We start from the raw sequence: 12,084 nt of genomic DNA, 5'->3' as shown, positions 1-12,084 counted from the left end.
TGGCTGCCTGTCCCAATCTGAATCTGAAGAGTTTAAGTTTAAATTGAGCTGAAGAGTTTATCGATTTCCCCTTGGCACTGGGGTTCTCGAGGTATTGTTTATCACTTCTGTCATTTTGTTTTGTAGCTATGAGTGAGATGTAGGTCTAAAATGTTGTCTGTATCCTGTTCTGGTATAGACATCATTTATTGTGGGGGGAGCATGTTGGGGATTTTGTCCCTAATTCATCTAGTTTTGTTTCCAATTATGTAATGACTATTGTTTTGTGCTGTACCTGCTCTACATTGATACCTATTGCTATCTTTCGACTTTTGTTTGTTTGAGGCAAATTTTTGGGAAAAATGGAAAATTCATTTTTAAAACCCTCATGCTCTGTCAGCCATGGGCGGCACAGTAGCATAGTGGTTAGCACTATTGCTTCCCAACTCCAGGGTCCCAGGTTCGATTCCCGGCGCGGGTCACTGTCTGTGTAGAGTCTGCATGTTCCCCCCGTGTCTGTGTGGGTTTCCTCCGGGTGCTCCAGTTTCCTCCAGCAAGTCCCGAAAGACGTAGTTAGGTAATTTGGACATTCGGAATTCTCCTCTGTGTACCCGAACAGGCGCCAGAATGTGGCGACTAGGTACTTTTCGTAGTAACTTCATTGCCGTGTTAATGTAATAATAAAGATTATTATTATGTGTTATGCCAGCCTGCACAATCATAGTAATCATCAATGCCAGGTACCTCACATTTGAGAGTTTTCAGATACTAACTAAAATGTACATTTTATAATTGATCAGCTCAGGATAATCAGACTTCAATATGCGAAGGAGAATACACGCTCAATGCCCTTTAAATAAAATAATGGAGAATTCTGATGACTTTTCATAGCTTGAGCTTGATAAGGAAAGAAAAAGGAAAGAGTCTTGGGGCTCAGTTATAAACCACTTCCCGGCAGTGATGGGAACGCACAAATCTTGAGACGGCAGGCTCAGCTGTGGTTACCCCTCCCACCACAACGAGTGAACACTCTCTGTCAATAAACACAGGAGGATTGTGCAGTTCTACTCCAGTAAGAATTGGCACTGTCAGGACAGGACAGGGAAGGAAAGAGGGCACCACCATCATTTTTAACATCCAAGTTCAGAACTTCAAATTAATTCCATTATAATCCTGATACGATTAAACAGTATGACTTGAAAATAACGACACCACAATAGGTTCAGTGAGCAAGCGCAATGTAGTATTGAAGTCACCATGGTCAGGGAGATTGTAGGGCTGCTGCTGCCTCTATCATGTCAGGTGATCTCAGCTGGTGCAACTATTTGGCTTCATTGTTCCTGGATCTGCGGAACAGGGAAGCACATGGTCCTTCCTTCCTACGGTCACTGACTCCTCGTTAGCTGAATGTCCCATTGATGTCAGCCGAACTCCAAATCTACACATGGTCAATATACAAACATGAGCTTCAACTGTGTTGACCATGGAGGTAGTTTCCAGTTCTTACATAGAATTCCTACAGTGCAGGAAGAGACCATTCCGTCCATCAAATCTGCACCGACCCTCCAAAAGAGCACCCTAACTCAGGCCAACTTTCCAGCCCTATCCACGTAACCCCACCTAACCACTGGACGCGAAAGGGCAACTTAGCATGGTCAACCCACCTAACCGGCACATCTTTGGACTGTGGAAGGAAACCAGAGCACCCGGAGAAAACCCATGCAGACATGGGGAGAATATGCAAAGTCCACACAGTCGCCCCAGATAGTTACAAAAGGTCGGAATCGTACCTGGGTCCCTGGCTCTGTGAGGCAACAGTGCTAACCACTGCATCACAGTGCTGTCAATGGACATCCCAGTTCTTCTATCAGGGGTCCCTGGGCACTGACCAAGAGTCCTGGCTCATCTCTCCCTTCTAACCCAGACATAAAGGCAAATGTACTGGCCTGGCCAAGGTCAGCTAACCTGGCACAGACCAGGGGTCAATGCTGGGATTTTCCTGGTTTGTCTGTCATAAATCCATTGAGCTAAGTAGCAGGTAGAATTCCATTATAAATAATTTTTAAAAGCACAGAATGAGAGCATTCAATATAAAATAATTAAAAATAGAAACATCTAAATTTCATGCTGCTGCAGCACGTCACAACTATATTTCGACACAGGCCCACTCTTGTTTTTTAAAAAAAGCATTCATAATCACAAAGCAATATTTTTTAAAAACAATAGAAGGTGAACTATATCTAGATACACACCACAGTGTCAAGGGGTAATGGTCTCCATTTGCTCTTTGGTTTAGTAAAAACGTCAAGGACAGTCGCAACTGGATCCTGTAATCAGCAAAGAAAGGATATCAAGAGAGCATTTAAAAAACACACAAGTGTTTTACAAAATTGAGGTTTTATTTATCTATTCCTGGGTTCACTTAAATACCATGATGTGCAACGAGCAGCTGAGAGACATCTTATTCATGAACAGGATTCCACTCACGGCCCTTTCACACACATCATCCCCACCTCAATCACAGCCCTGCAGAATGGGCTTCCCAAGAGCCACAAGCTCAGCCACACAAAAAAACGGTTTCACTCAGAAATTTGTCATATCATGTACACAGTCAGTTCCCATTTCGCTGGATCCAGATTTCCCTCAATAACCTATCCAAACTAATTCCAAACATTTGGAGATCCTGCCTCAGCCACATTGCAAATTCCTCAGCTTTACAACCATGTGCAAAGATGTTTCCCCATCTCTGTTCTGTGCTCTTATATTTAATCCTGTTTCTATGGCTTCTAATTCTAGGCCTTTCAATTACTAGAACCGGTTTGTCTATCTACCCTGTTCCATCCCTTCAGAATTTTACACACTCCTGTTATAATTGTGTTGCTCTATCGAGAAAAGACCCAATTACTCAAGCACGTCTTCCAATTTGTGATTCCTCAGGCAGCACTTTACTCTGTCAAGTCTCAATATCATTCAATGAGATGGAGCCCGATAAACAAAGAGGATTAAATTAAAATGAATACAAGATCATCATTTCCTCATGTTTATATTCTATACCTCTTAAGATGAAACCTCAAATTCCATTTTTGTTTCTAGTCTGATGAAAGGTAGTCAAGCTGAAACAACTTTTTCTCCCTCCACAGCTGCCTCTTGAGCTGCTAAATATTTCCAGCATTTTCTAAACTTCTTTTTATTTATTTTTTGATATTAATTTCTAAGTTTCATATTTTCACAGCCAGATCAACTTGAGTCTTTAGTGTCCTGTGAACCTGTTCCCAAAAATCCCACAGCATTGAGCCCACTTGTATTTACTCTACAATTACAGCTGATAGTTCTTTTTAAAGAAAAATGCATCTCCTGACACTAAAGCATATTGAATTCCATTGGACACATTTTGGGCAATTCCTCAATCTTGTCGATATCCCTTTGCAGCTTCCTTCACCCTTCTACAGAATTAATTCTCCCTATTTGATGTACCATCTGAACTCTCTCTGGGCCGCTATCCAAATTATTAATAGTGAACAGAAGTAGTCCCATAACCCCATGGGATACCACAACCCAGTTCCAACTACAGTGAATTATAACCTTTAGCTTCTCCTCTCTATTTTCTTCCACCCAACCAACTTTTTATCCAGTTTGCTATCCTTCCCCACTTCCAAATATTTTAGGGATTCAGGATAATCAGAATTAAACACATGTTCACCTCCATGCAGATCTGATAAAGTACAAGGCATGCTGTGTGGTTGAAGAGGCGATGTCTTTTCCAGTTAAATTCTACGTTTCCATCTTCAGTCTCGTGCGTAACTGAAAGACAAAACTCCCTGATGTCTAGCACATTTGACATGAATAAAAGCCCACAAACAAACCCTGATTACTTGTACCATGTTATCAAAATAGAAGAAAAAAATAAGGGAACTCTGTAAAAATGCACCTGTCACCAAAAGGTCCTTATCCAGTTACCCACCCCTTCAGAATCCACATATACTGTATTTTGGGCATGGATCCATGATTGCATTTTCAGAAGTTTAGACTTCAATTATTCAAATATCTGACCACCATTTAATTTACAGAACTAATACACGTTAGTGACCTTTTGTCAGAATCTGTTATATTAAAATCCTGGGAATCAACATTATTTTTTCTTCCCTTTTCCTTGATGGCAGAGACTCATTCTAGGGTCAGATTTCACACATGCCCCAGCTCTCTGCCCACCTCGCCCCAAGTTGTTACTTCTTATGTGCAAACATCATGGCGCCATTCAACTGTGCAAGCAGGCAGAGGCAACGTGCCAGAGCATGATCCCCCTATCACTTGATACCCACTGACACACACTTCCAACAGGGTTCAGAAACATCTAACAGCTGCATCATACCTTTGATTTTAAAGAACGTTTCCTGGATAAAAGCTTGGATTGCTTTGAAACGCTCGACCACAAACCCCAGCGTGGGAAACTGACAGCTGCCATAGCTGATGAGTTGATTTGACAGCACATTCGGGAATATTTTCTGTAATCGCAATGTCTGAAACCGGGTGAATGAGGCACCTATATAGATAGAATTACATAACTCCATTCAAGCAGTACTGCAAAGACAAATATCAGTTATATTTCTGTCATCTTGACTCAGTCGATAGTATTCTTGAGTGGTCGTGGGTTCAAACCTCACTCCAGAAGCAAGCACACAATATTGAGATGCATTAAGGTCCGTTCTTAGTTAGTCAGATACAATAACAGGGGAGTTCTTCTGATCTCAGAATCACTATTCAACATTTAACATCACAAAACAAATTAAGTGGACCATGTTGGAGCCACTGATAATGGGTAAGTTCAAAGTTTTTGGAGGATTGGGAGGTGTGAGCAACTTACAAGTTATTTTCACATGAAAAAGCACAGGGCAAACAACCGATATTGAAGTGCCTTTGGGCCTCTTACCTATCCTAAGGTCCAACTCCTGTCTTACATCGACAGCATCGCTGACTTTCTGGTCAGGTTCAACCAGATTCTCACAGGCCTGTCTGATAGAGCGAGGTGTAATCTCAGAAAATCGTGCGCGCAGCACCTGTAGATTGGGCTTCACTGCCCAGAGAGAGACAAGGCAGAGTGATTATCATTAACAAACACGCACCAAAGTCTTCCTGCAAGCTTTTCCTTTGTTTTTTGATTAATGTTTTTCTTTCTTTATAAATTTAGAGTACCCAATTAATTTTTCCCCAATCAAGCGTGGCCAATCCACCTATCCTGCATATCTTTGGGTTGTGGGGCAAAACCCATGCAAACACGGGGAGAATGTGCAAACTCCACATGGCTAGTGAGCCAGAGCCGGGATCGAACCTGGGACTTCGGCGCTGTGAGGCAGCAATGCTAATCAATGCACCACAATGTTGTCCTTCTGCAAGAAACAATGGAAACTCAAAATTACAAAAATCACAGCTTCACCCAAACCCAGTTCTTGCCAGATGTCAACCGGCAAGCTTTTCCTGCACTGATCAGCTAGTTGTCTTCTTCACACCTTAAGAGATACTCAAACACCAACTGCAATGCCACCCTGGCTAATACTGACTAGTTGACTATGTATTGAGGATCGCATCTCATTATGATTTATTTCCCTCAGGACTGTACCAAGTAATGCTGCTCCCTGGACTACCAGAACTGGACCAAGTGCATCCTCTTCAAAAACTGCATTCACAAACTCACATGTTAATTACAAAAACTGACCTCATCCCAACCCTCAGGGGCTGGTTTAGCACAGGGCTAAATAGCTGGCTTTTAAAGCAGACCATGGCAGGCCAGCAGCGCGAGTTCAATTCCCGTACCAGCCTCCCCAAACAGATGCCGGAATGTGGCGTCTAGGGGCTTTTCACAGTAACTTCATTTGAAGCCTACTTGTGACAATAAGCAATTTTCATTTCATTTTTCAATTCATTTCATCAGTTATTTTCCAAATAAAATGCAGAGAAGGCTAACACAGAACAGATGAGAGAACATTATAGCACACACTCCCATCAATGATACAAACACTATTGAGTTTCTAGCCACAGGTATGAAGGCAGAGTGGTTAGCACAGTTGCTTCACAGCTCCAGGGTCCCAGGTTCGATTCCCGGCTTGGGCCACTGTCTGTGCGGAGTCTGCACGTTCTCCCCATGGCTGCGTGGGTTTCGTCCGGGTACTTTGGTTTCCTCCCACAGTCCAAAGACGTGTAACTTAGGTGAATTGGCCATGCTAAATTGCCCTGAAGTGTTCAAAAAGGTTGGGTGGGGTTTCTGGGTTGCGGGGAAAGGGTGGAGGTGTGGGCTTGGGTAGGGTGCTCCTTCCAAGAGAAGGTGCAGACTCGATGGGCTGAATGGCCCCCTTCTGCACTGTAAATTCTATGATTCTACATAGCTGCTTGACATGTGTTGTCAGTTCAGGGCAGGGTTAGCAGAGGTCTAAAAGATGTCTCGTTCCAAGCATTGCCTAAGCTACAGAGACCCTAACACAGTGGTGGGCAACCTGTGGCCCTAGATCCACATGTGGCCCTCAAGACAATTAGTTGATCCTTGTTCAATCGCAGGTTTACCACTTTCAGCCTGTGTAGTTTTTTTCTACCGCTATGGCTGAAGTGGTACGCACGTAAAGTGCAAGCGAAGTGAGGTGCATGCTGATCACTCACAACATGGACTGGAAGAGTCGTGTGCTCCCTCTGCATCAAAAGTGTAAACATTTATTTTGTTTTTACCATTTGAAGTTGATGATAGCTCTATTAATATATAATTTTCTATAAGTCATTATAAAATATTCAGCATGTATGAAGTGTATTTATTCTTATTCATGGGATCATGGCTGCACATTCTCCCTGTGTCTGTATGGGTTTCACCCCCATAACCCAAAGATGTGCAGGTTAGACGGATTGGCCACACTAAATTGCCCCTTAATTGGAAAAATAAATAATAATTGGATACTCTAAATTTATTTATAAAATAAAAATATAAAATAAAAAATAAAAATTCATGGGGGCATGGTTAGTGAACAAGCCCCATTTCAATCTTGCAGCCCACTGAGATGAAGGAGGGCCACAAACAAGCTTAGGTTGCCTATCACTACCCTAATGAAAAGTCGAGCGAAAGAGTAAATCCTTTCCCCCACCTGCCACACAAAATCAACAGATATTCCTGGAAATCTATGAAAATAAAATCCTTCAATGATTACTGAAACGTACAGGCACACTCCACGCTACCAGCATCGAACAAAGCATGTAATCATGCCAGTGTACACAAACCTGCTTTACAGACGTGAACGATCTCAAATCCAATGTTCTCCCCTTCACGATCACAGTCAGTCCAAAGGATCAAGGCCTGACATTTCCTCACCTCTCGCTCCAGGGTTCTCTATAAACAAACAGAAGCCAAGAATTAGCTGCAATTATTATGTCCTGTGATGAACTCCTAACCAAACAGCATCAGCTTTTCATGCAAAGATTCATTATTTGAAATCTGCACAATTTCATTCATTTATCTGATCATCAAGGTGATAACACTGGGGAATCGAGCACTTTTAACCTCATAAAACATTTCTAGAGCAGGTACAGCACGTTAGGTAGAGTCCCATCAAACACTCCCACAGCAGGTACACAATGGATTATATATATAAAAGCACATGTTCCTGAGCCATTGATATGATAATGACTGTACCTTAATATCTACGTAGTTCTCCGGGCAGTACTTCTCCACCTCTGCGTCAAAGAGAGTCACAGGGTTGCAGCTGTGCCTAGATATTGGAAAGCAAGCTTCAATGAGCGAAATCCAGACTTACCAAAAAGATTCTTCTCATTGTGAGATATTGTTGAATTCTGAAAATTGTTTTCTTAAAATGAGGGCAGGATAAGTTTTATGTTCTTCTGACACCGTGGAGTGAATAAACAAAATTATTGGCCGGGATTAACTAAATGGTGGAAAAGGCTCGAGGGACAGAATGGCCCACTCCTCGTTCCCGTGTTCCTATCAATGATAGCCTACATTACAAGTAAATAAAAAGAGGTTTGACATCACCCAAAGTAAAGTGGCACAAACCATTGATCAAGACTTGTTAAATCATCCAATGGAATGCTTTTCTGCAATGTTTTGTTCCGCCAATACAATTACGAAAGTGACAATTATTTTTTTAATTTAAAAAGAGCTTTTGTATCAGAACAATAGATTTAGAAGAGGGAAACAACATGGGCTATACACGTACTCTGATACTGTGCTTCTCTAAAAGGACTCCCACTAGCATTTGGGCGGGATGTGGCTAAGGGGTGAGCCCAGGACTTTCCCTCGGGATAGGCGCCCGTGACTGGACTGCACCTCCCAGCCCTGAGAAACCTGAAGATTACTCTTGGCATGGAGGTCTCAGGAACCCTCTGTTCAAAATCATCATCCCTGACCTGTTTAAACTTGGAAGTGGCCTACTCACTCTGAACTGCTCTGCGTGACAGCTAAAGAACAGACCAGACAGTTCAGTGAAGAATCAAGCCAACAAGACTTTCCCTTATAAGCATTCTTGTTCTGATTGGCAACTCCTGGCTGCTTCATACCAGCTAACTGCTTTCACTTCTTATCTAACCCTGAAAGCACTTAGGAGTGTTGAAGTGGTCATCAGCTGTCAATCAGAATAAGGTTGTTTATAAGCTTTGGAGTTAGGATCTGGAGGGTACTTCGGATGCATTCAAGCATGAAGGGAAAGATAAATCAACCTGCCAGCTGTGTTTAAACCTTTAAGCAGTCAATCAAAGGCCAGTTGAAGGTACTGCACTGGGAAATTGAATGAATGCTGGACATTTCAACGGATCTCAGGTAATTTCAAGACTTTTCAAGTGTTGGGGGCTTTCTAGGTAGGCTCTGACACTTAAAAAACACAGGTTTCAAAAGCATAGGGCTGAGGGAGCAGATGTGAGGAGAGGGAAATTTTTCCTGGCTTGAATCTTCAATGAAATGTCTGGTCTGCTCATCAGCTTTCAGGCAGAGCTGCTCAGAGTGAGAAGGCCAGCTCAGAGTTTAAACAGATCAGACCATGATGATGATTTTGAACAGAGAGCTGCCTGAGATTACCGTGCAAGGAGTGATCTTCAGGTTACCAGGGCTGTAAGGGGCAGTCCAGACGATCCTGGTCCCGGGTCACTGTTGTGTGGAGTTTGCACATTCTCCCCACTGTGGGGGTCAGAGCATAATGGGGGGCGAAGGGGGAGGAATGGTGGAGTGTGGGTGTGGAGATTTGGGCTTCTAGCCCGTTACAAGCATTCTAATGAATGCATATGAGCTGTTTGCATGTTCCTACCGGCGTGAGGTGGGAAGTTCACTGTGGCCACCGGGGCGGTAGCGGAGACTGGGTCTGGTCTGTCGCATAGCGCCAATCCCGTTTTTGGGCCGACATGGGATTCTTCCCTCAATCGGAATTCCCGATCTTAGCGGTGCAGAATGGAGAATCCCAGGACAACTCCCTGGACCTTTGGGGGACCTTTCCTCTGCAACCTGACCACGGCAGTGGGGCACATAAGCAATGGGCTAATCCCCTTGAGGTCCAGGGTGCCAGGCTAGGGTGTCACTGCCAGTTTGTCAGTGCCATGGTGCCCGGAAGCAATGCACCATTGGAAATGCCAGGGGGCAGCCACTGAAAGGGGGGGGGGGGGGGGGGGGGGGTTGGGTCACCCTTGTCGTTTATAGCGTAGGGGGAGTCGTTATTCCTGTGGTGGTGTGGTGGGAGGGGCTTGATGAGGGGTTAGGGTTTCTCTGCTCATCAGCGGGGTGGAGAGAGTCAACATTTGCATTGTGGGGGGGGGGGGGGGGGGGTGCTATCTCAACACTGGGATCGGGGCGCCTGTTCAAAATGGCAGTCCGACACTTGGGAAACCTGAGTGCTCACCACTCTGCATTATTTTGCATAGCAAAGGTCTGTGAATTCTAACTCGACGATGCTCCTAGCATCAGCATGCCAGTTACCAATTCTCTTTGTCGAGAGCATTTAGTCTCTGGAACACAGAATCCCACCCATATTATTTTTGCTTCTATGCGAATACTTTAAAGTTCGATCATTTTATTTTGGCATATAGTTTACAGTTCGTCCTTGTTCATTTGATTAGTGGGCTATGAGAACAGGCTTAATCATCTATCCAATCCTGAGATCAATATCCCCCCTACCTGCTAACCAAGGTCCATATATAAGAGATGAGTTTGAACATGAATCCAAAATTAAAATAGAAACTTACCACTTCTGAAAAGGTGACTTAAACTCTAACTCAAGGAGGTGACCCGAGACAGAGGTCATCACTACAGCAACATTCTGTATGTATGAGAAAAAAAATTGAGTGAAATCAAATAAACTATACTTGCAACAAAGTCAAATTTACATTACATACTTTTAAAAATAAATTTAGAGTACCCAATTATTGTTTTTTCAAATTAAGGGGCAATTTAGCGTAGCCAATCCACCTAACCTGCACATCTGTGGATTGTGGGGGAGAAACCCATACAGACATTGCATAATTTTTGTGTGTACATTTTGAGATTTTACTTGCCCACACCCTCACACACAGACAAAGAAAGAAAATGTATTTTCACTCACTTCCTGACAGAAGACCGTCTCCATTTATCTTATTATTAATGTAAATTTTGAACTGACCTATAGCAGGAGCTGATAACAGTGGATGGTATTTGCTGCCCTCTACCAGTAGGTGACTGTTTTGAATCTGGCCTTGTGTAACAGTATACAAGTGCACTGCGCCTCTCCTTTTGGCCATTCTTCCTAAGTCTTTGTTTTAAAATCATATCATTCGCAACTCACAAAATTCTAGCACTTCTTTATCCTCATTCCATGCTTGAATTCCAAGAGGCCATCCCTAATTTTCATAAGACTATGAAGTGCTGGGAAGGACATTTTGGTGGTCCAACATATATTAAACAAAACAATCTGCTTTTTCCTTTTAACTGTACAGGTAAGGATCAGAAATTTGAGATTGTAGATGGTCTTTCCCCTATCCAGAATACACCTCCATCTCTAGGAATTTTCAAAAAATTACTACACCAGAGGGACGCAACACAATGGCACAAATTAATTCTATATTAATTGTGTTCAATTGTCTGCATGTGCTGGAGCATTAACTTGAGATTCACTTGTGCCCTTATAAATTGGCACAGACTGAAACTGACAAAAGAACCAGGGGTGAGGTATGAGTAACTGCCCTTGACATCAAGGCAGCATTTGATAAGAGTATGGCATCAAGAAGCCCTAGCAAAACTGGAGTCAATAAGAATCAGTGGAGAAACTCTCCACTAGTTGGAGTCATACCTGGCACAAAGGCAGATGGTTGTGAAGGTTAATCATCTCAGCTCCAGGACATCAGTGCAGGAATTCCTCAGGGTAGTATCCTACACCCAACCATCTTCAGCTGCTTCAATAATGACTTTCCTTTCTTCATAAGGTCAAAAGTAGAGATGTGTGCTGCTGCTGAACATTGTGCAGTCATCATTCATGACTCCTCAGATTCTGTGCAGTCATCATTCATGACTCCTCAGATTCTGTCCATGTGCAGAAGCAGCAAAGACCTGGACAATTCAAGACTTTGGCTGCCAAGTGGTCAGTAACATTTATGCTACAAAAGGGCCAGGTAATGACCATCCCAATAAGAGAGAATCATCTAAACATCGCCCCTTGTCATTCAATGGCATAACCATTGGTGAGTCCCCCACTCGCAACATCCTGGTGTTACCATTGATCAGAAACTGAACTGGACTAGCCATATAAATACCCTGGTCAGAGGCTTGGAATTATGCGCTAAGAAACTCCCCTGACTCTCCAAAGCCTGCCCACATTCCACAAGGCACAGATCAGGAGTGTGATGGAATACTCTCCAATTGCCTGATGAGTCCAACAACACTCACGAGGCTTGACACTATCCAGGACAAAGCAGCCTGCTTGAATGGCACACCAACCACAAATATTCACTCCTTCCACCTCTGATGCACAGTAGCAGCAATGTGCTCCATCTACAAGATGCACTGCAGCAACTCATTAAGACTCCTCAGGAAGCATCTTCCAAACCCACTACCATCCAGATGGACATGGGCAGCAGATGCATACGACCACCACCACCTGGAAATTC

General features: G+C 43.2%; 1 protein-coding gene across 4 annotated transcripts in view; it reads right to left on the bottom strand.

Annotated features, from left to right (window-relative positions):
- Positions 1–12,084, bottom strand: part of top3a (DNA topoisomerase III alpha) — a 52,145-nt gene that overhangs the window by 21,163 nt on the left and 18,898 nt on the right. For all 4 annotated transcript variants that reach the window (XM_072481222.1, XM_072481225.1, XM_072481224.1 and 1 more), the window contains 7 exons: positions 10,192–10,265; positions 7,643–7,718; positions 7,231–7,339; positions 4,907–5,050; positions 4,349–4,519; positions 3,680–3,780; positions 2,232–2,306 (listed from right to left, as the gene is read on the bottom strand). In XM_072481222.1, coding sequence (XP_072337323.1) covers positions 2,232–2,306; positions 3,680–3,780; positions 4,349–4,519; positions 4,907–5,050; positions 7,231–7,339; positions 7,643–7,718; positions 10,192–10,265 — 750 coding nt within the window. The remainder of the gene's footprint in view (positions 1–2,231; positions 2,307–3,679; positions 3,781–4,348; positions 4,520–4,906; positions 5,051–7,230; positions 7,340–7,642; positions 7,719–10,191; positions 10,266–12,084) is intronic.

Source organism: Scyliorhinus torazame, chromosome 17, assembly GCF_047496885.1.
Source record: "Scyliorhinus torazame isolate Kashiwa2021f chromosome 17, sScyTor2.1, whole genome shotgun sequence".
Taxonomy (NCBI): domain Eukaryota; kingdom Metazoa; phylum Chordata; class Chondrichthyes; order Carcharhiniformes; family Scyliorhinidae; genus Scyliorhinus; species Scyliorhinus torazame.
The sequence above is the reverse complement of the archived record's forward strand: the minus strand, read 5'-3'. Positions and strand labels throughout refer to the sequence as shown.